This window comes from Parus major, chromosome 3 (genome assembly GCF_001522545.3).
Source record: "Parus major isolate Abel chromosome 3, Parus_major1.1, whole genome shotgun sequence".
NCBI classification, from domain to species: Eukaryota; Metazoa; Chordata; class Aves; order Passeriformes; family Paridae; genus Parus; species Parus major.
This window is the reverse complement of record NC_031770.1, coordinates 33,326,075-33,350,582: the sequence shown is the minus strand read 5'-3', so window position 1 is coordinate 33,350,582 and position 24,508 is coordinate 33,326,075. Positions and strand designations below refer to the sequence as shown.

General features: G+C 35.8%; 1 protein-coding gene across 1 annotated transcript in view; it reads left to right on the top strand.

Annotated features, from left to right (window-relative positions):
* The window catches only part of AKT3 (AKT serine/threonine kinase 3), a 140,620-nt gene that overhangs the window by 87,549 nt on the left and 28,563 nt on the right, over positions 1–24,508 (top strand). Inside the window, exons 6-9 of the mRNA XM_015620663.2 lie at positions 3,741–3,806; positions 5,325–5,393; positions 12,340–12,462; positions 14,294–14,422. Of these exons, the coding sequence (XP_015476149.1) occupies positions 3,741–3,806; positions 5,325–5,393; positions 12,340–12,462; positions 14,294–14,422 (387 nt within the window). The remainder of the gene's footprint in view (positions 1–3,740; positions 3,807–5,324; positions 5,394–12,339; positions 12,463–14,293; positions 14,423–24,508) is intronic.

Sequence of the window (24,508 nt, the reverse complement as noted above, 5' to 3'; positions counted from 1 at the left end):
TTTAATACATAAGGTATATTGATTTTTGATGATAACTTAATTTGATAGAAGTATGTGTGTATCTTCAGAAAACAAGAATGATAAAAAAATTTAGTATAATCATTTTGCATGCCTTTTCCCAGTATTTTATGATCTAGAATATGCTAAAACAGTGAGAGAGTTTACTGGGCAGGAAGATAGTGTAATCTGAGTATATACAACAAAAAGTGCATCGTGGGGCATATTGGATACTTCACATTTTTTTCTAAGTCAGTTGTAGGTTTATCCAGATAAACACATTTAATTGAATGGACCTGTGCTCTGTTCCTGCTATGTTGTATAAGATTGCTATGTATGGCACTTATGATTCAATTTTTTTCAGTTTTTGAGAATTAGGGAAAGTGAAGCAGATGTCTGAAGTTGTGGTTTAAACTGGCATTGTTCAATCACTTAAACATGATTAGTGTCACTGGCTCTTGTGCTTGGTCATAATATCACTCAAGCTTAAATTTAGATCATCTGATATAAATTTAGATACTCTGAACTTTGTTTCTAGCAATTCTGAAGTTTTGAATCACACTTCCACAGAACAAGTTGAAAGCAAGAAACCTACATAGATTTATCAACATGAGACACAATTACTAAATGAGGATGTTTTGAGGGATGTGGGTCTGACTGATATTTTTCAATGCTTGAGGCTAACAATATCAGTATCCATAAAAACTCAATGCAAATGGGTAAATACTGATTTACATATATTAAATATTAAAATATCCTTCAGATTTATATGATTTTCCTATTGACCTATGAAAATGGGGCTTAAAAGAGTTTGTCAGCCTATGTTCATTGTCTGTCACTTTCTAATAGCTTTAGAATGTGTAGATCAGTTGCAATAAAATTTGACAGAGGGTTGGAGGCCTCAAAGACAATTGTATTTTCTTGAGTATCATTAAAACTAGCCCTGTTACAGTGCGAAAGACTTAAATTTATGTCTTCAGCAGTGAAGAGACTGACCTCTTCTGTGTGCCCTCAGCAGCTGTCTTGAGTGCAGTGGCAGCCTGATCCGCATGTGCATGGTTTGGGCTAACAGCAGCAAAGAGTGCCCTTTTCTTCTTCATAGTCAGGAGATACAGGAAGAACTGAGGGTGTTGATGTTGTACTCCCCTGATCCTGCATGGGAAGGAGCACCTCAGTGGCCCCCCTTGTAATACCTGGCAGCAATCTCAGTGGGTCTCAGAGCCTGTTTAGTTGCTGTGTACTGAGCCTTAGTCTCCAGCCTCACATCCTTGACCAATGTTCTTCTCACCTCTGGCATCTGGGCATCCTCAGGAGATCTTGTGAGCTCCTTTTCTGCAGTTGCTGGTTTGTATCCTTCCAGCCTTCAGAGCATTTCAGCTTGTTCTTTGTATCAATAACCTACCAAAGAGATTTTTAAATTTTAGGGGTTTTCTAATTACTTTGTTGCCTAATACAATATCACTGACTTTTTAGAATTGATTAAAGCTGAATTTTGGGTAACTTAATCTAAGATGAGCAAAAAAATCTTGTTCATAGAAGTATGTATAAAGGTGGAGAAATTTTGAAGAAGTCAGAGATGGGACTGTTTAAGCTTGAAATTAGCTATCTAGCCCAGTCAGGCTGTGAACATGTTATGGGGATTTATCAGTAGCATTTAGCTCTGGAGATCAGTGCTAAGGATATAGTCACTTGATAGAATAGACCTGCAGTCCCAATTCAGCATGTAAGTGATAGAATATACACACTAGAATCACAGGATGGCTTTGGTTGGAAGGCACCTAAAAGATCATCTTGCTCCAATCCCCCTGCTGTGCGCAGGGATGCCTTCCACTAGACCAGGTTGTTGAAAGCTTCATCCAACTTGGCCTTGAACACCTCCAGGGATGGGACATCCACAGTTTCTCTGGCCAACCTATTCCCACTGTCTCACCACTCTTCTGTAAATAATTTCTTCCTAACGTTTAATCTAAATCTCTTCTTAGTTTGAAACCATTCCCTCTTGTCCTGTGGCTACCTGCCTGAGAAAATGTAGCCCTATAGAAGGTTATACCCCTAAGCATAATATGAAGCAGAAAAGTAGTGCATTGATAGCTGTATAGCATCTGCCCAGTTCAGACTAAATATCTTTATCCTGTTTACATGATATATTAATACTACATTTATAAGGAAATAACTTCCAGTATTACAGACTTCTGAGGCAATTCCAGAAAAACTGGCCACTGCCAGCTTTTTATGCCAAATATCTGGCAAAGCACAGAGGTTTGAAAATAAATAAATAAATGAACCTTTATGCTTGCTTTTCTCCTTGAAGTGTTTTTTTGGTTTTGTTTTTGTGTTTCCCCCTGTACGTCATTGTAGTGTATATACTCAGTGTTGAACTGCTATTCAGCTAAATGGCATCATGATTTATTACCACTGACTCTGTTGTTGTTGTTCAACTTCCTATTTTGACAATTTTTACAGTCTAATTTAAAACTCCTGACATCTGTGTTTACTTTCCAGTTTAATAATACCTTATCTTCAAAGCATAATCTGATCAGCGTGTGTGTAGTACAATAATGTTATATTGGTATTATTTGTGGCAATAATAACATGTACTCTGACTAAATATATTTACTTCTGTAGGATTACAGTTGAAGTTTGAGTCACACTAGGGTAGTCTTTTGTTCTATGTAACATAAAACTCAGTGGTAGCTTAGCACTGCAGAAAATGGCTGCACCCTCCCGTTCAGGCTCCCAGGTGTTTCAGGCCTGGCCCGTGGCAGCGTGGGGAGGGGGATTCACAGCACATGATATACAATGTAGAATTGTATAAAATGGCTATGTATTCATATTGTGAAACCCCCTAAGAGCTGTGCTTTTCTCCCTAGCCCTCAGGAGCTGCTCATGTTGCAGCTCAGGGTAAGCCCTCTGCCTGCCATCCTCATCCCCTCACCCCTGCCCAGCCCTGCTCTCTGCAGACCTGGTGGTGTGAGGGGCCACAGCCGTGCCCCTGGAGCCTCACTGTCACCCCCCAGGCTGCCTCTTTGCCCCCTGCGTGGTGCCCACTCCAGGGGCTGGTGAGAGGGCCTGTGGAAGGAGGAGGGAATGAAGATGGATGAGCTTGCCTCTTTTCCAAAGTGCCTCTTTTCCAAATTGTGGCTGGAAATGAGTTGGGGGTTGTGTGGACAGCTCTTATTCCCAAGGATGAAGCCAATGTCCATAGGGATGCTCAGCCTGGTCAGAGGAGAGAGCACTGCTTGCTGCTGGGCTCCTAACGACAGCTTGGGTGGATAAAAACAAAACCAACAAATCAAATGAAAGCTTAAAAACAGAAAACCTGACTTTACTTAACACTTGTCTAGATGAGACTGGGTTTTATATTTGCCTGTCAGTTACTCCGTGTGTACGTGTCTCGCACATTGGTTTAGTCTCTCTGTAGAGACACTGTTCAGGTGATTCATACCAGAACTGTGAAGTTGTGATGACTGTGTTTTTAAGATATCAAATCCAGTGTTACAATTTCTTTCTTTGAATTGTATGTAAAGACTTCATTTTAAAGCAAGAAAATAAGAAAACCAAATAAAATATGTTAAATTGTTTTTTTGTCAGATAGTTCCTCAAAAAATGTGAAGATTAATTTATTCTTCAAAACCGTACAGTAGCTTTCTTTTTTTGAAAGTGTTGATCTTTTCCTTTTAATTATTTAGATAACAATTTTATGTCTTAATTCAGACCTACTTCTTCTCCTCTTTATTTCTCAGGATGAAGTGGCTCATACTCTTACAGAAAGCAGAGTATTGAAAAACACCAGACACCCTTTTTTAACAGTAAGTATTTTAAGTACAGTAGGAGGTAATAGTTAACATCCGTTATGAATATATTTTACAAATTTTGAATTCTTTGTCATGATGATTTGTAAACAATCAGTAGCTATCTGGTGCTTGTGATATCCTTTATCAGGATATGTAATTAAGGATTCAGAAGTAAAGTTTCTAATAAATGCGTAAAGCTTTACTGTACCGAAAATAAATTTTATTGTAGAACTGTGTAACTGTTGTGCAGCTTTTAGCAGTTTTTGTATATGAAACACTTCTAAAATAAAAGTTATTAATTTCACAGAGGTGTATTTTTTATCAAGAAAATTTAATTTAGAATTCAGTAAAACAATAAAAATAACTATTTATTCAAAATAAGTAGCTCACAGAGCCACAAAACACAAAACTTTGAGTTCTACCCTTTGTCTTCATGTGGCTAATAATTAATAGGAGAGAAAGACTGAAAAGATGAAAATTTTGAGACTCATGACAAATTACAATTAATAGATTTAACTTTACAGATGACTTTCTTCTGTAGAAGTAACTCTGATTCCTCTTGTTTGAGAGTATATTAAAAAATACGTCCCTTTATTTCAAAATATAATGAAAATGCTTTTTGAGACGGAATTATTATTTTTTTTTTTGTATTAAAATTTCAAAGTATAGCATGGAAGCTTCCCTATTTAGAAAAACTTTTTTGGAAAGCAGAAGATTGCATTTACATTGGTGGGCCAAAATATTCTTGGAAATTCAGAAAAGATGAAAGAGATCCTGCAATATAGGGGTACCTCCCATCAAAAATGCAACAACAGTGCTGCAGTTGTAGCATCTTGTTTTTCTGTTATTCTTCAGCAAGTTTTGTATTGAGGCATACAAATGTAGTTCTACTACATTTGACTTCTTTTAGGCCAAGTCTTCATCTGTAGATTTTCTGTGGCATCATCGATAAATCAACATTGATAAATCAAAACTTTCAATTAAGATTATAACATCTGCTGCAACTTTAAAATAGTATGGAAATTAATATAATAATTTGGCACTTAGCATTCTTAACATTCCATAATATGAAACTAGAGAGTCCTTGCTTTGGAAATGAAAGCATGCTGGATGTTAAGATGACTTTTAAGATTTCATTTGGGAGAAATGAAAAAGGAATATGATAATCTCTTTATGGGCTCTGTGGAAGTGGACATCATGAAGTACAGTGAGTGGAAATAGCTGGTAATTGTGTATGGCAGTAAGAAATGAAGTACGAAATTGTGTGTTTTAGTAGCCATTTAATACTTTATTGTAATAAGCATGATGTTTCATATCAGTGGACATGTAGCAGAAATGAGGAAACATTTGACAGTTTTTGTGTTAATTCATCTCAAGCTCCAGATAAAAAGCTACACTTCTAATTACTCTTAAAGTTCTTAGCAAAATCAGAATTTTCTATTCAAAAACATAAAATTTTGTTACAGCTTAAGTGCAAGACATTGGGTTAATATAAGATGATAATTGGTTTGATTTTGCTGTTTTCTTTGCAAGTCCTTGAAATATTCCTTCCAGACAAAGGATCGTTTGTGTTTTGTGATGGAGTATGTTAACGGAGGAGAGGTAAGTTTTAAAAAGATGTTCTGCTCTTCTAACAGTAAGGCTGTCTCTGGATTACACTTTTAAACCTTGCCTTTTTGCTTTCTAGTATCATTACAGGGCTTTTATTAAAAAAAAAATTGAACTGTTTTATTTAAAAAAAAAGTTGACATGATTTTATAACTCTTCCGTTAAAACTAGTTCCACTTCTGAAAAAAATATACTTCTGTATAGTGAGAAATAATTTAATGCTAGAAAAGTAATTACATATACTTGCTTATTGTTCTTTTTATTTAAGCATATTATAGCACATTCTGGCATGAAACAGTCATAATGCAGTGTGAGCAAGCAAAAATAATGCTGATGAGTGTTGCTTTTGTCCTAATATGAAATGTGTGCTCTCTTTGCTGTAACTATTACAAATATCTATTGGAAAAGAGTGGAGCATTCATATTTTTCATTGCTTGTCTCCACTTCACTTGCTGTGTACTCTGGAATTTTCTACTAAAGTGCTAAACTTCTTAGGGTGTTGTTAGCTTTGAAGCCATTGCTGTCTTCCAGCAGCTTACTGAAGAATGAAATATCAAAAATGATACCCAGCAAATGGAATTAGAGAACTGCAAGAGGAAAGGCTTTTATCTACCTTTTAGATGCTGTTTGCTATTCAGACTGTGTCTTGTTACAACATGAACTGGGGGATTTTCCTTATTTTGTCAACTGTATGCCTCATGATAATGCTAAAGGACTAAGTATTTCCACTAGGAGTTTCTTTTATTAGAAAACTCTTTCTTCATTCATATATTTCTGTGGCATGATACATAATGTTTTCATTATGTTTTAGCTCTCTTCTGCAATAAAGCTGTGCTTTGCTATAATCCCAATGTATGCAGCCCATTGCATCCCAACTTTTCCTTGGCCATCCTCTGCAAACCATGCCTAAATATGGTGCTATAGGGTTCTCATATGGGAGGATGGCTTTTTTAACTCAGTGTATAAATCCAGTACTGCATGTCACAGGCATTGAACCAGATGCAAAAATTTCCCTCATCAATAAAGGGATAACAGCCTTCTCTTGGACACTCAGCTGGCTTTGACATTGAATTTAAATCACTAATATTAAGTCAATAGTGTCTACATTGAGATTTAAGTATTGTCTTTTAACTAACTAATTCTTCATGGTTTTCCTCTGTGTAAGATCTTACCACACTTCTGTAATCTCTGGGAAGATAGTTTAAAAGTATGTTTTTAACATCATTCAGTAATTTAGCTATTTGTCTTTTTGAAAGGCACTTTTCCATCATGTTTAATGCAGAGCAGAGCCCACAGAGGATGCTTTCAACTCCTTTCTTATGATTGAGGATGCTCTCTCTGTCTTTGGATCAACTGTAGTTCAGTCAATGCATTTCTCTGCATTGGGTGGTGCAGCTTTGTGGTTATGACTGCAAGTGTTGTGTGTCATGGCTTTTTGGGTGGCAGCCTGCTTTTGCTTTGGGGATTTGAGCAATTCCAGTGTATTTGTGCTGGGACTGGGTTACTTCCTTCTTATGATGCTACTGCTTGTCAGTGTTGCTGATGTACTTTGCTGATGGTTCTCTAATTTAATGAAGCTAACTGAAGTTTTGCCACAGTGGGAAAAAACGGCATTTTGAGAAAGCAAACTTTCTTGATTTGCCCATGTGCTTCTCTTGGACTAGAGATCTGGAATAGTAAGTTAGACAAACTGTATTTTTTAATAGTAAAATCTATAAGCTTACCAAATTTTCTTGTGAATTTCAGACTTTAGTCAGTGTCTTCCAAAAATACAGAAGATTTAATATTTGTAAAAATAGCCTTGTTATTTACTCGGAATTACTGAAAGTTAGTTCTCAGGGTTCAGCCAGCATTTTAACTTATATGGTACACAGATTTTTTTTTCTTTTGCTGCTTCTATCTAGTATTCTGTCTGTGTTCCAAGGAAGTTACATTCCCCTAGGTATTCTGACTGTTGAAGGTGTTGAAAACTCATCTTTTAATTATATCCTTTCAGTGGAAAATTGACCATAGATGTAGTGTGCTGCTTTTGATTCTCTCCAGTTCTGTGCTACCTTCAGTGTGTTTTTGTTTAAAATTCCTTTAGATTAAATATTTCTTTTTAGGTAAACTGTTGTAAGTGAATCAATTTTTTGGGAATTTTCATGGATTATGTATTTCAGGAACTCTATTACCCCAAGAGTTCTCATGAAGGAGTTCTTGAAGTTAGTATACATGTTCTTGTCTCCTACCCACATGAAAGCAATAAAAATGCCACAATTTAGGTTTCTGCCCTAGTACAGTAATAAAAAATGTGGTCAGTAGTAGGAGCTTTTGATTCCTCTTTCTATGGTTAGAAAGGAGAACAGTCAAGGAAGGGGGCACAGAACTTCATTCTGGAGGGGAAGTAGTTGTGCTAAGAGAAGTAGTTGTGTTAAATGACTGTAAGCAAGAATCTTTTATATCTATTGAAAATCTAGATCCATGGTGAAGTTAATATCCCTCTACAATAGTAACAATTTATCTTTTCCATACCTTGCTAACTTCAAGTTGGTTGGGTGGGTAATAAGAGAATATGTTACAATGTAAATGTAACTGCATTCACAGGTCTATGGGTGTGCTCTTTTACAGTGTACGAAGCATTACAGTAAAGAATTCCCTTTTGGATTCCATAAAAAAAAACAACAACCCAGCATAATATGTACTTTAATATGCTAAAGCAAACCATTAAGGAAATTTTATTTTTTTTTCAAACAGATTATTCAGATGGAAATATTGCATATGTTTTCCTTACACCGAAAACGTTTTTCCTGCTGCCAAACACCCAATTTTGAAATAATTGTTGTGGGCCAAAAACTTAATTTTGTCTTCATTTGGTTTTGCTTTTAGGCTCTGTGGGTGAAATGTTTACCAGTGTCTATTGATCATAAACTATGTTGCAGTGTATAGCTAGAATGATACATCTGCCACTGTAATTACTTCTCAATACCTTTGTTGTACTGGAGGGATTATGTTAAAGTAGTATTAAGAAATTTAAGTTTGATTTTAAGAAAACAAATATTCATCTGGCTTAGATGAGTTGACCAAATAGCCCTTTATTTTTGGGGAATACTTCTGGAGTATATATTTCCCAGTTTTTATTTCCAGTATTTTCCTTTAAAGGTTGAAAATATTTTAGGAATGAAATCTATTACATACATTACTCTGCAGAGTACACTGATTCAGCTGACTAATAAGTCGATTAACTTCCTCACTCTGTATGTAAGGGTAATTCCAGATTCTGTACTTTGTAACAAACTTAATTGGTAATTATGTGTATAATAAAATTAGACCCTAAAATTTGTTCAGATGGTTCTCCAAATAAGAATTCTGAATCTCTGCTCCTCTTGGCATTTTTGTTCCACAGCTCTTACTTCAATTCATTAGGCAGGAGAGAACTAAATGGTTTGTTGTAATTGAACAAGTGCTATTACTGTCTAGAAAAAAAGAAAAAGACAGAGGATTTACAACCTACTTAAGAAAAAATAAGTAAACAAGGGAATGTTCCTTAGCCTTAAATTATGATAGATAAGGGTGCTATATTTCTTTGGGTATAGAATGTGCCAAAAAGCAGTACAAAGCCTGAAACAATAAATAAATAATTTGAAATTTCAAGGTTGTTACTCCAAGTGCTTTGCAAAATCAACACTCAAATATAAATGCAGAGCTGAGCAAACCCAGTACACAGCAGCAAGAGACAGACATTCAACTTACAACATGCTAAGTAGGTCACTAGCATGTGTACTACTTTAACATGTGAATTGATACAAGGTTGTGTCTTTTATGTATTTGGCATGCTTGGATCTGCAGCTGAATATACTTCTATGTTTGATCTTTGTTTAAATTTTTCCATTAAATTTTTTTATTAGGGAAAACCCCATGACAGCATTGTTCAGTTTTTAAAGGAGTACCATGAAATTTGTAGCTCCAGTCCTCACTGTAACAATAGCACCCTCGTGTATGCCATCAAAAATGTTATGTGCAAAATGACTTTCTTTGTGCCAAAGCTATTTCTGTTGCAATTCCAATGATTTTATAGCACATATTTAATAACTGTAAATCAATAAATAGTGAAAATGTTGAAAACCTTTTTTTAACCTTCCATCACATTTCTTTTCCTTTTTAGACTTAATAAATATAATCTTCCTGTTCTGACAATTGTAAATAAAACACAGTGGTAGAATTATTCTGAAATAGTGAAACAGCTAAATAATTAGCTGAAAATTATGCTTTAATCCCCCTGTAATCTCCCTGCTTTCTCTGTTTTAATTTTAGAATCTGCTTAATATCTTTAGCATATATCTGAGTGTATGAATGCACTTTTAATGTGCATTTTTATATCTTAATGTATGTTATTCATTCAAAACTAGCAACTATGGTTTGGTGACAACTCTGTTAGGTGCTATAATAATGTGAAGAACAGTGTAATGTGAAGACACTGTAGTGTCACATATACATTAAAATAAGCTGACTCAGAAGCTCACAGTTTCTTCGACAAACACAAATGTTGTTAGTTATTTCTAGCTGGTCATTTTACTTTGGAGTATTTTTAATTAATATCAATAATCTGTTGGAAATAAACACTGAAGAAAGTAAATTTTTTGTCTGTTAATTTGTCAGGCAATCAACTTTCAGATTCAGATTTGGGACATTTTTTAAATGGAACCTAAAACAAAAATATTGGTGACAAGTATCCTGAAATTTTAGAATTTTCCAAGGCTGCTGTTCAGCTACTGGATTAGTCTCTTTCAAACAGAAAATTGCAGTAGTCCTTTAGAATAAATTAAATGTAGGGCTAACTGGAAGTTACAAATTTTCAAAGTGTGTTGACCTATATTTTTAATTACTTTTAATCCATCAAAACAAAACAGCACTCTGAAAAATGAGTATCACCAGCTCATTATTTATGAAAGGGACCATGAAACAGACACAAAGGCATGAATTATGTAAATTTTGTATTTTGCTTTATGTGAATGAAATTCTGCTTAGCGGTATTTATTTTCTATTTAAATACTACAGAAATGTGTGGAAAGGCCCACACAAATTGGGAAATGTACTTTTAACCAGTTTGGTAATACATGAAGCTTAATTTCATGAAGTCAGACTTGGTTGCTTAGTGTAGATGGGTCTTGTGCTTGCAGCCATCAGTACAGAGAGCAAGTCAGAGAGAGCTCATGTCCCACCAGGGTTTGGTACCCAAAGAGGTGAGCAACAGGAGCAACAGACACAGCTGCAAAATAAAGATCCTCCTTGTCATGCAGATTTTCCATTTTTATGCAGGGTGTCTTGAGCAGTGGAAAAGAAGTTGAAAGGGGAATCTGGATATATTGAACAAAATTTTGAATATTTTCTTTAAATCATAGTGCAGTTTCTGTATTCTGTGAAGCCTCTGCTTATTCAGATATATGCTGCCAAAAGGCTAAGTTTACGATAATTTTGTTTGTAAGACAAAAGTGGTACACCTACTATGAATTACAGTTCTCAGGAAAGAAGTTGACTTCTAATTCATAGCAGTGACTTTTTAATTATGTTTTGAAAAGTCACAAAATTATCAAGGTTTGAAGCAACCTTCAAGATTATTTAGTCCAACCATCAACTCAGCACCACCATAATCACCACTAAACCCTATCCCCAAGTGCTACATCCAGAAGTCTACCTACTGAAAATAGCTGCAGTAATTCCTACACTGTTCTGTGCCATGTGAATAGTGTAGATTTTCTAAAGGCATAAAGTAGGATGTGATAAAGACAGATTAAGCACATCATTGGCTTTTTCTTATTGGTTAGCTTTTGGAGTTTTTTTTAACCTACCTTGCCATTTCAGAATTCTCATCTGCTTGATATTTTAAACAGCGAAAAAAAAAAAAAACCAGCCCAAAATGCATGCATATGTGTTGCAGATTTCACTGTCTGTGTTTAATTTATAAATCATAAATTTATTTTATTTCTGTTCTGTTGATTGAAGCCAAAAACATTGTAACATAGCTGATCTGGTCTTAAAGAGAATACAGAAATATACTCAATAGTCTTTGCTTGAGGAATTACCCAAACTTGCTTTAAACAGTAATTAAAACTCACCATTTTAGAAAACATTTGAATTGAATAGCTAAAATGTGCTTTTTTTAAGATGTTGTTCTAGGTTCTGAAGGTGATGTTTTATCCATTAAGATACTGACAACCCTACAGAGCTTCATCTTACACTTCTTCGTTGCAGCTGTTGTTGCTAGCAATACATAATGACTATTATTTTTTGCTGGAAGACTTTAAAGTGTCTGCAAAGTGCTGCTACTTAGAAAGTATTAAGAGGAGACAAAACACCCAAACCAATGCTTACATTGTAGCAAAGAAAAACACTAAATACATAGATTTGTTTTTATAAGCCCTCAGCATTGTTGATTTGCTTTCTCTAGTGACTATTTCGGCCAGCAGTATGAATGTGTGGTTTGTAAAATACTATTTCCCTGTTCAGTCCAAGTCTATTGAATAACTAGACCTTTTTCAGTTCAAAGAAGAGTTACTAAAGCACTGAAAAAATGAGTCAGAACCAAAATCTATACATTTTAGTAATATTTCTCAGTGGCTTAAAGTAAAAATCTGAAGAAGTGGAAGAGGGAGAAGTACAGAATGATGCTGTTGTGTACTTTTTTTTTTTTTTCCTCTGGTAACTGAAGGTTAAATGAGTAGCAAGCAGAATGCCTTAAACAAGATTGGTATATTGATTAAAACGCTGATTTAACAGCTCGCTTTCTCCCTTTGGAAACCTGGAAAAGATAAGCCAGCTGCTGTCTAAGAGTGCTGAGTGTCCACTGAGAGTACACTATCTATCATCACAATATGGTGATGAGAGGTGTTTTATGTTTGTGTTAATTTCCCCCACTAAATCAGTAATTATTACAATCCTGTCCCTGCTGTTTACCCTGCAGCTGTTTTTCCATTTGTCGAGAGAGCGGGTGTTCTCAGAGGACCGCACACGCTTCTATGGTGCAGAAATTGTCTCTGCCCTGGACTATCTGCATTCTGGGAAGATTGTGTACCGTGATCTCAAGGTAAAAAAAGAAAGAAAAAAAAGTAATCAAATTTTTGTTTTTGCAGAGACTATGGGGACGAACACAAAGTAATTATAAAGTTGCACTATTCAGAGTTAATGGGGAAAAAAAAAATCTGTGCTCGGTTTTAAGTTCAGTGTTTGCTGGAGGAAGTTGTTTGATATAGTAATCTCTATTCAGGTACATTCTCTGACTTCAACTTGATTATAAAGTGAAACAGGATACTGTAGTAGCAACACTTGAAGGAGATGTAAACTTCCGATCCTCATCCTGCCTACACCCCTGCCCTATTACTCATAACTTGACTTAGATTTCAGCAAAAATCTCAAATACAATTCTCCATGTCCCAAACAAGGGAAGTGGTGAATTGGGCCAATGTGACTGCATTCCTTTTATCTCAGCAAAGAGGTGTTTCTGTATGCATTGGAAACATTTAAAAGAATTCAGAATACTTTAACTGAAAAAGAATTTATTTCAGCATTGATTTCAAAATTATTTTTTCTTTCCTATCTTGGGAAAAATCCTGTTATTGGAATGTAGTTTGTTTTAGATCTGCCAGAGTATACAGTTGCCTGGTACTCTGTTGCTCCAGGTACTCTGACACACTCTGACCATGTTCTATGGAAAAATAACCTCTATTTTCAACAGGAGCATTTTCTAACTTGTGTAGGAGGAACCTCTAAATTCATGGCAAGACAATTTTATTATTTTTGTGTCAAGCCTTTAATTTTATGTACAGGAAATTGTGCTTTCCTGTTGCACATGCACAGTAGTGGAATCCACTCATGCAATCCTTTGTTCAGGAACCGAATAGGGGGCAATGGTAGGCAGGTTCTGCTCAGAGAGGCAAACAGAAAACAAAATACTGGGCTACATGTTTATAGCAAAATCTGTCGTTAAAATGTGAAATGCTGTGAAATCCTGGGAAAATATTGAATTATCTGGTCAATAAATGATAGGTGATAGTTTTTTATTTAAATTCTAGATAATAAAGAAAAAAGAGTTTGACAACATTAATCTTCTATTTCTCGTGTTGTCTACTTTGCATTTTCCTTGTAACACACTTAGACTCAACAGAATATCTATGCCTTTGATTGTATTTCAGGTTTTATGTAGGCTTAGAATTACAGGACTATGATTGTTCTGTGTTGGTATTTTCACTACATACCTTATAATTTGTAAAAAACCAAACCATTTTCTGTTGAAAAAAGTTGTTCAGAATGTTTTCCTCGGTTTCAGTTCCATCTGTATTTTAGGTACAGCTAATTAAAACCTTTTTGGAAAGTGATGTCAACCATTATTCTGAATGTTTTCAGATTTCAAAGCAAGGATCATATATTTAAAAAGCAATGCAAAGCATGCAGAGATATATATTCACAATTTAAGAAATGTCCTTTGCAAGTAGACAAGGAGGAATTTATCTTGGGGTTTTTTATCAGTAGCTGCCCTATCCCAAATTCTATCTATTATGGAAAAGGTTCTGGAAATTGGAGGTATTTTAAGGATTTATCTATACAGGCTGTTTCATTACAATATAGAGAGTAAAAAGTATCTTGATTAATGGCTGTCATGTTAGAGCAAAGGAAACCTCTACAGTCATTGACCTGAGATTTACTATTGTAAACTGTATTAAAGTATTAATTTATTATGTAACTTGTGTGGCAGAAAAAACTGTTAAATGCTGTAATATAGTAGATGCTGTGTTTTTTTAAAATTACAAATGAATTACATTCTGTTTCAAGGAATAACTCTGTTTTTACAAAATTGATGATGTAATGCAGCAATCTGTCCTGTTAAGAAATACTAAGGATTATTTTTCTTCCCAACATAGTTAGAAAATCTAATGTTGGATAAAGATGGACACATAAAAATTACGGATTTTGGACTTTGCAAAGAAGGAATCACAGACGCAGCAACTATGAAAACATTCTGTGGTACTCCAGAGTACCTGGCACCCGAGGTATGATTTAGAATATTTTCTTATAATACTATATAAAATGTTTCTTTTCCATTTAATTTTAGACTGACAGTCTGCCTGATTAATACTCTATAGCTGTTATTCAGAATGAAATATGTTGCTATTCTTTGTGGTGATTGTATATATTGATGCTCTGCTTCTTAGTGTTTAAAAAGGCCTCTAACGTGCATTTTCCATCTCATGTTTGCCTTCCTCTGTTAAAGTTTTTATCTTCGATGATTTCTTCAAAAATAATCTTCCATCTGTCTGTCACTTGGAACATATGATCCTGCTTAACTGAGCTGTATAACTAGCATTTATATAGCCTCAGTGGAGGCGAGGGGGAATAGGAGGGTACTGAGTTTGATGGGCTTTATCTGAATTCCCCAGTTGCAGGGAGATTGAGTTGAAATTTGAGATATTTCTGCTAAAAGCAATTGAGTGTCTCAACATCAGAACTGGTTGAGATGGGCACCAAAGCTGGCTGTTTCCTAGTATGTAAGCAAAAGTGGCATCCCAGAGTATGCCACCCCATCTTTCCTATTAGCTGTCACTCAGATTGACAAGCATAACACTCCTCAAGGATTGATAAAAAGATGGACATCAATACATGGCTTTGGTTCCCCTTGCAGCTCTGGTTTGGCCACTTGAGAATCTGTTGTGGAAGCTCAGGTCATCCAAAGGGTCTGTTGCAGTACTATTAGTGCTGCTGGTGCCTCTGATGCCTCCTGAGGAAAGACAAGGGAAGCACCACCAAGACTGTGTTTTTGCCCTGGCTTCAGTCAACAATACTGAAGATATCTGGTGCTCAGAAATGTCACTGCCTCTCCTCAGGGGCTACCAAATACAACTCCAGTACTGATATGAAAAACAGCCTAATTTTTTTTACTTAACACTAAGGATTCTGTGGATGTTGAATTAGCCCTTATTTTTACTCTTGTCAGTATTCAAGATTTCTAACTGACATAGTGCATACCTCATACTGAGATAACTTTTTAGTCAACCTAAAGGGCTTTAAAAGACCCTTCAGTCCTACCATTTCGTTGAAGAAAGCTTTCAGAGGGATTTCCTACCTTTTGCAGTAACTCTGCACTACAATAAAGCCTTTTTACTAGGTATTGTCTTTGAAGAACAATATGCTTTAGTTTGAAGGGGGGAGACACTGATTAGATATAGGTCTTTATGCTCCTATTTTCAGCAGCACTGAATCCTGAGTAACAGTCACAAGCCCTGGAGCCTGTTTCATCAAGCAATTTTGATTGCATTTTTGTTTTTTATTCTAAGCCTTGAAATTAAGGAATGTCAAAGGAACAGGTACACAACACCTTCTGGATAGTGCTGGCTGGAAATTAACATTTTAGGATGGCTAGATATACAAGTTTGAGAGTCTTTCCAAATCTCTTGAAGTCCCTTTCAGTTGGCAGTCACAGAGGAAATTGAATTGAACTGCTAATAGCTGGCTACAAGTCAATATGGTAGGTAGAGTTATTGAAACCATTTTGGATGATAGCAAGATCTTTTGATACATTATTTCTCCAACAGTAAACATCAGTACTTTTAGGAGCCACTAGCTTTCTCTTCATTCACTGCTACTATCTTCCTTGACTCTTTTGAAAACATGTTAGCTATGTTTCATCAAACGTGGTTTTAGACACTCAGCTCAAGTTACTTGATCCAGTTTGCTTTTCTATTATCTAGAAGCCCCACTTTTCTGCTCTGCCTCCCATTATGAGTGTTTTTGGAGACCTGCCCTGTAAAAATCTGTCTTGAAGGAAATTGATTCTTCATTAACCTTGGGAACAAGGGAACTCATTCCTTTTTCCCTCAGAGATAAAGGGTTTTGAGCAAGCAACCTAGATAGGTTCCTGATATGACATGAGAAGGCTCAACCTCTTTAGCTGGATAGCTGCTCACCTGAGACCACTCTATCTATTTTTGTCAGGGAAGCTGACTAATAAAGGGATGTCAAGAGCCTGGGTCCTCCAGTCTATTTGTGTGCAAGTTTCAGAAAATTAATGCTCAAAAATCACTTCTCTTTGCAGTTCAGGCCTCAGAAATAATTTTCAGGTGCCAAAGATTTACTACCTTGTGACAAACTTCAGAGCATGGGAACCTAATGTAACAACTGGACTTTAATCCTGTTACCATGCTGAATTCCTGCCTGTCTATGCCAAGACAAGTGGCAGCATATACTTATATTTTGCCTGGTCATGGTACATTTAAAGGCAAATGCCTTTCAGCCTTTCTTTAGAAGCAAGATATTCATTGTCCGATTATATGGAAAATCTATTCATCATCTATCCTTTTAATAACATTCTTGCATCCTTTTTTTCCTTCTGTGTCATGTATAATGGATGCATCCCTTCTGCAGGTTTTTTAGTTTAGTTTCCCATGTACTTTCTGGCTGCTGGTAGAGAACACTAGAACAGTGGACTGTGTAACACACAGGGGCCTGAGAGTTCTGCCTAGCACTCCAGGAGGCAGCAGACCAGGAACATTGCATTGGTGGGAATCCACATCCAGCCTGAAAACTGACAATATTTTCTTTCGCAGTAATTGTGGTTTCAGTTCCAAACTTGCTTTTTTTAATGCCTTTTGCACCACTATTTGAGGCATAGAGTCCTGCTCACTGTTCTATCTCTTTACAAAAACTATGTTGTAGATGCTTCCAACAGTAAAAGAGGGAAGTAGCTAAGACAGATTAAGGTATATTTCCTCCTTGCATGACAGTCTCTGAGATGAAGGTATCTTTGTGGATCAGTACAGAATTATTACCCAGAACAATTTTAGAATTACTCTTGATCAGTAAATAAGCCTACCTGTTGCTGCATTTTCCTCACAGACTTTATGTTTCTAAGATCAAAACAGTCCTTCTGACCCTCTGTTAAAAAGACTCTTCTATCTCACATTGATAGGCCCTGACCTCTCATATAGGACCTGACACTGACTGTGTAGATAATTAGGAGATCCAGAAAAATGCCCCTGTCCATGCAGAGATCAAAAGGATGATGTGACACAGAAGAAAAACCGTAATGAACATGCCAGGTTAGAGTAAATTTTCATCTGTGGGGATAGAATTCTAGAGCATCACTGATTTATCATTTGTGGAACCCATATGGAAGTTAATGTGTACTTTCACCACACACCAAGCTGTTAAAGGCATGCAGGGCTTCTGGCTAAGTGGCCATAGGTGCATTCCCTTTCTATTCTCCTGTCCTAGCCCTTCCCTGTTATCCAACACTAGTTTTCTGTGGTCTAAAGAAAATTAAAATAGCATTGACTGTATTTGTCTTGCATCACTATATGCTGAGCACAAAATACAATAGGGTATGAAAACATCCTCTAGGAAGAAAATAGTTGCTACTGCCAAATAGCAGGGCTTATATTTGTTAACAGTACAGATGTACATTTCTCACACTTAGTGAAGAATGAGCAAGTAACTTTCTGTTTGTGAAATTATGTCGTTTTTTGAGAATAATTTGCTTGTATAATAGTGAAATTACCCTTGTCATCTGTAATAGAACTAACACAAGCCTAATTTTTTTGTGTGTGTTTAAGTGTAGTGGTAATAGTTAATAATTCCCTCTGCTGTAAGAGTCTGTGGCACTCCCCATTTGAAAGGTATAAAATGCATTGCAATTTCTCACTTAGTAGTTTTTCAGGACAAAGAGACTATTTCTTAAAAGTCAAATAAACTTAGAAGTTTGTTATTCTTCAAAGTAAGCTGGATCATTAAGGCATCATTATAGTGTCAGAAAATATTCATAGATGCAATGAGAAAAAGATGAATTGTGATCCCATTTAGGTAACACAGATGTATGCTTGATTTTTTTTCCAAAGAATGCTTCTTTTGCGATTTTGGAGTGGCAAAGGCAGGACAAGACCACATGTCTTTTACAGGCAGTATCACTTGCTTAAAAAAGAAAGAATACAACTGGGAAAGTACTTGTAAATATACCTGTAAGTCTTAAAAGCAGTTTGGATTTTGATAGTTTCAGTTGTCTGTCAAGGATGAGATCTGCTAATAAAGATACAGACTGGTACAGACTTCCTTTAATAGAACAGTCAGGAAATGAAGCTACTTGGGCAGAGGAGTAAAATTTCTTTGGGGTCTGATAATTTATAAAGATGTTTTCTTGGATGAGATAGCAGTTTCTGGATCTCTGTATTTCAGTTCAAGTTCCTAGGACTAAGTGCACAGTCTTTGTTATAGGAGAGCAGTCAAATGTGGTACTAAGTTTTGGTGTCATGGGAGAGACAAGCTTTAAATACCAGAAATTACGTTTGAAGTTTTAAATCTTTCTAATAACAGAAGTTGTTTTGACTCTGAACAATTCTGTAATAGACTTCATGGATGTCATTCAAATGACTTTTAAAAGATGTAGACGATCAACGATGTGTAGGTGATTCTAATAGCAGGGAAAAAGGAAAGATATCATTATGTTTTATTGGTATAAAAATATAGGTTAGGTGGATGAATGTGCATAAAAGTGGTTCATATGTACAGATTAGATGGATACATTCCTATAAGAACAGTTGCATTTTATTTAAAAAAGCAAATTATTTCAATATAGTTTATGCAGTTACAGTCACTCAAAGGTATGTGACAATGAACAAAAAAGGAGCAGATTCATAGCCTTTACCCCTAGACAGGAGAAGATGTGCATGTCCTGTAACTTATTTTAAAATAAGACCAGTGAGGATTAAGGAAATACTAAGATCAATTATACAATGCTTATTTGGCCAGTATTTTTTTAGTAGTTGTTCTTTTAAAAATGGGAGTGAGAGAGATCATGTGTAATCAATTATTTCCCTGAGTTTTATCTCAGAGTAGTTCAGGATAGAACTCTTTTATCAAGAGGCAACTGTTGTCTCTCCTCACACTTCACGTAATTTCTTACTTACCGCTGTTCCTCTTGGGAAGGATATGGCTTTGATGTAATCTAGAGCTTGGCCATCAAAGTTCAGTGACAGAATTTCAGCAAGGGAAAGCAGGCATACTTATAATAACAAAACCACACTTTTTTCATGCTTTCCGGAATTTAAGTGAATTTTCTAAGAGTGTTGTGGTATATACAGATTACAAAAAGCTAACAATAGAGTCAGAGAAAGAATTTTGTCACTTGTGGAGCTATACATTTATTTTATTCTTTTAACACCTGCTTGGTTTGGATCAGGATATTTGCCAAAGGCAATCTGGTAATATTTTGGAGTGAGACTATGATGATCTGCCACATAACTCGTCTGATACAAGTTCAAACTAAGTGCTATGTGTGTAGGCAGAGAGGGAACTACTGAAATGCACTGAGAGGCTAACAACAGGAGTGGATGTTTCCAGTTTTTGCAGGCATCATGACAAAGCGTTGCTTTTAACAGGGATTTTAATGCAGATAGAAGTTGCAATGCCAGTGTTAAAGAAGACCTCCTTAAAGTCTTGGGAGAAACAGGAAGGCACTTGTTTTGCAAACAGCTTGATGAAAGCAGCCAACATTGTGGGTAAACTGAGGCAGGCCAGTTGAGGGAGATCAGCTAAGGTGAGAATGTTAAAACTTCAGCTCACTCTACTACAAAGAAAATTAAGTTGCATGGGTAGTACAGCTGAAGCCTCTTTTCCCTCTTTCCCCCTTTTCTCCCTCTTCCCCTTTTTTCCCTTTTCTAGAGAGGAGAATTTGAGTACCCTGAAGGAGGATAGTAAGGGAGACTAATAGGAGGGAAAGGAAATTAATGAAATGAATGTAATGTTGTCACTGGTAGGTTGATAGGTCAGAAAACACATATTAGAGCTTAGAAGATTTTTCTTAAGGAGAAAAATGTGATTTTGGGCAGGAAAGAGAGTTTGGACTAAAGACTATTATGTTATTTTGTTAATATTTTGTAAATAGGAACTGATAAGATGTGTTGTGGGGAGACACAAATGGCAGGAGGAATTGATGAACAACTTAAAACTGAGGAGAAGCTTGCTGAAGAGTTGTTTGGTTAGGATTATAAAGGAACTGAAGGACAGAATAATTTTTGTTGTGACTTATGCAATTTCCTTTTAATCTCCTTTTCTGTTATATTTCATTTGAGTTTGAAGATAATTGAGGCATCAACGTAATGTGCTTTTTGAAACTCTATGCAATGTTTCATAAATAATAGTTATGTGCCATTATTTTCCACCTCTAGAACTACTGGATGGAAAAGGGAATTAGTGGAAATGGCATAAATTAAGGGAAGGCTGCTGTTAAGATGTTGCAAGATGGATATGCATTCACAAGGTTTTAAGACTGGTGTGAACTTCTGAGACTTGGAAAAAAGAGACAGTGGAAAATAAACTTTATGTTGAGTTCAATTTTCCATTATGTTCTAGAGGGCAAGCTCTCACTCATATTTTGTTACCTCTGGTAAGCACTAATAGAAGACTGTTTGTTGAATGTGTTTAGGGGAAGGGGCAGTTCTTGTTTTTATTGTGTTCACTTTCTTTATTTTGTTCACTTTCTTTAATGTTAATTCTTTCTTCAGAGAAAGGATAATGAGTCACTCTGCCAAATGGTCTGCAATGATAAAAACGTGCTGGTGTTCTGTTTCATATGGTTTTGCTGAAGTCGTGATAGGCACCTGATTGGAGCAGTGTTTCTCTAAAAAGATGGAAAAAAAATTCTGTATGAAATTCTCATAATGTGAGGTTAATGTGTTTTAGAGGATTGGAAGTAAGCTTGTTTTTCCAGCTTTAGTCTTGTTTTGCTCTTTTCCTGTGAAAACCGTATTGAGAAGTGCATTTACAAGCAGAAATGCTGTGTCTTAGCATGACAGAGTCCTGGAAACAGACACCTCCATCATTCAGCTTTTGTGCCGTGATGGAATTTTCCAATTACTTTTCACCTAAAGCAAGAAGCAATATCTGCTGCATAGTTTGGAATTGCATTGTATTTCTATGCATTTCTACCCTAGGCTTAGTGTCTTTGCTTCCCCAGGCATTTTCTGTGAGATTTCTTACACCCTTGTAACTATGAGATCCCTTTATCCTTGTCCTGTGGTAGCCTGGAGAGAAGACACAGGCTGTGACTGTCCAGAAGTAGGCTGCTTGCAGCATCTTATCCTGTGCCTCAGGCAATATTGTGCAGACAGACTCAGTCAAGAGGGATGTGTGAACTCGTGTGGATATATTTCTGGGTTTTGTTCCTCCCTTTCAATACAATCTTTTTAGTGCTGAGCTAATTATGTAGTCTCAGTTTTAGTGTTGAGTTAGAGTACCTGATCAACTTTCCAACTGTAAAACGGTTTGAAAATCAAATGTAGCTTACATGCAAGACCCAACAAAATTAGAAGTGTTAAGTACGTTTTGGCAGTTCACTTTTATTATGCCCAGTCCTCAAATGTACCAGCAGACAATCATCTGAATGTTAGTTATTTTTCACATGCTTATGTGATCACACAAAAAGTACATGCTAAAAAGAAGCAGATGGTGACAGATGGGGAAGGTTGAATAAGGTGGTTTTGGAAACCTAGAAAAATGCACTTCTGTAATAGTGTAAAAATAAAAATTCTTTGATCGCCAAGTTAGAATGAACAAAATAGAGTGCCCTCCCCAACACCCCCCCCCACCCCGAGAAAAAAACTCAATCCAAAACTTTACTGATAAAAAGAAATGGAACCTATGAGTGTTCAATATATATTTAGCAAAGTATGTTGTAGAGTGTTGCTTTGTCCAAGGGTAGAACATTAATTTTTATCAGCCAGAGACTTAGAAAGGTGGTAGTTTTATTCTTTCTTTCTTATAAAATTATGAATTCAAATCTATTGTGTTCTATGCTCAAAGAATGCTGTCAGAAAGGTAATTCTTATAGTAAAACATTGGCAATGTTGCAGGTTATGATAATATTTTTCTTCTGATGACACAAAAAGCTTTTAACCTTCTTATTTTAATGGTAAATAAATTACATGTGTAATGAGGATATCTGTAGGACTATAGCTAATCTGTGGTAGGTAGCATTACCTCTTTCTCATACAGGCATATCTAAAGCTAAGTAAATAGAAAAGGTCTAAGCAACAACAAAAAAATCATCTTTTGTGTGGACCCCATCTAAGGACATACCCTATTATGTGGGTTGAATATTTGCTTATTCATGTGCATTAATTTAATGAAATCTCAACATTCGTATCTATTGAGTTAGATAAAAAATATTAAGTTCCTTTAAAAAATTTTCAATTATGAGATTTATTTTATTCCATAAAATAATAAAGTAGCTAACCTGCTGAATATTAATTTTCAAGTCTTCTAGCAAAATTGATACCATAACTATTTTTTTGTTTTGTATTTCAATAGGTGTTTGTCTTAACTTACAGTATGAGGCGTTACTGTTTCCTGGTGAGGCAGAATATTTTGCTTAAAAACCAAGAAGGCTCAACTTCTGATAATGTGTTCTCATTTTCTTGAAAGTATAGTTTGCTCACTAGCTGAGCAGTGTAGTTATGCTGTTGTGTTTTGCTTAACTGATTTTTCTTCTGGCTTCAGAAGGATAGTTGAAATTTATTTTCTCTGTGTTTACCTAGATGCTTCATGCATAATCTGATTCTTAGCAGAGGCACAATAGAATTTATTTTACCTGTGGAAGAGTGGTTTAGTGTTGGCTTGTGCTCTTGAACAGCTGTCTGTTGTATATTTGGCAACATCCTGTTTCTGGGTGAGGACCAGTGAAGGGGGGTTGAGGAGGAATAGCATCTATGCCTGAAAATATTTTCCCTTCTGATTTATGGGAGATTCACAATATGGAATTTTCTTACACTAGAGTTCCAAGCCCCAGATTATTTCTTTTACATTGTGAGGAAATGAAAATGCAGGAAGCTGTTTTACCTTGAAATGCTCGGATCTCATGTAAATTTAAATTTGGTCTTTTTTCTGTTTGGTTATCACTTATCATGTTTTGGAGTCCCGCATTCTGTCATCTTATGATCCTAAGTCATCAAAAATGCTGGTGACTTGAATTTGAGCACTTTTGTCAGCTTGGTATTGCCAGTGGGCCCCTGAGGTGAAAATGATGAAAGGTGGACAAGGCAGGGTATCCATAGCAGAACACATTTATTGGCAAGAACTGGTACCAAGATCAAAACCTGGGGAGCATTTAGATGAGGGTAGGAAAGCATTGCTTTGTTACACAGACAGAAGAATTGCTGCAACATCAGATTATTAGCACAAAAATTAGACTTTCTCCTGAAAGCAGATAACCAATAATGCAATAAGAATTTGCATTTTCATGCTACCTGGGTAATCTCACCAGTCACAAAAATCAGTTGTCCACATGCAGTACCAGACTTCTCAAGGGAAAAGATATAACAAATATGTAAAAATAATAATACAGAATACTAGAAAAAAGGTTAGCTCAACACTGTCCATAAACACACTTTTGTATTCAAACCAGAACTTTCTATATCTGAAAAAAGCAGAGAGCAATTTTCTAGTAAAACATCTTTTTTTTGTAAAACAAGTATGACAATTCTTATAAAGACTGTTTCAATAATATTGCTTGAAATTTTTTCATTACTTTTCACTTAATCAATACAAACATTATTTCCATCTCAGCAAAAGCCTCTAGTTTTTCTGAGAAAAATGAAGCATAAATAAAAGCTGAACAAATGCCATTTAACATCAGTAAATATTCAAAATAATTTCAGGAAATAAGAGCAACTAGAAAGACATAACACAGTTTTATCGTTATTTATTACTTCTTGCACGTCCTGCATCTTATGGCAGTGTATGTTTTAGAGACTACTGCCAGTGCAGTTATAATTAATACAGACATGAACAGGTCTTCAGATTTTCTTCTAATGGTAGAGTGGGTAGAATTATGAGAAACAATTACCATCTTTTTGGAGACTGAAATGATATTTTGCTTTTATTTGTTGCCCTTCTATGAAAGGTGTCTTTTGAGGGGTCTTTTTAATGTGATGTGGTTTTCTTGGGTTTCTTTTTCGCCAGTGTTGCCATTGGTTTCTTACAGCCCTTGTTAGAATACTCTTTTTCCTGTGCAGTAATTTCCCTTCCCTTCCCTTCCCTTCCCTTCCCTTCCCTTCCCTTCCCTTCCCTTCCCTTCCCTTCCCTTCCCTTCCCTT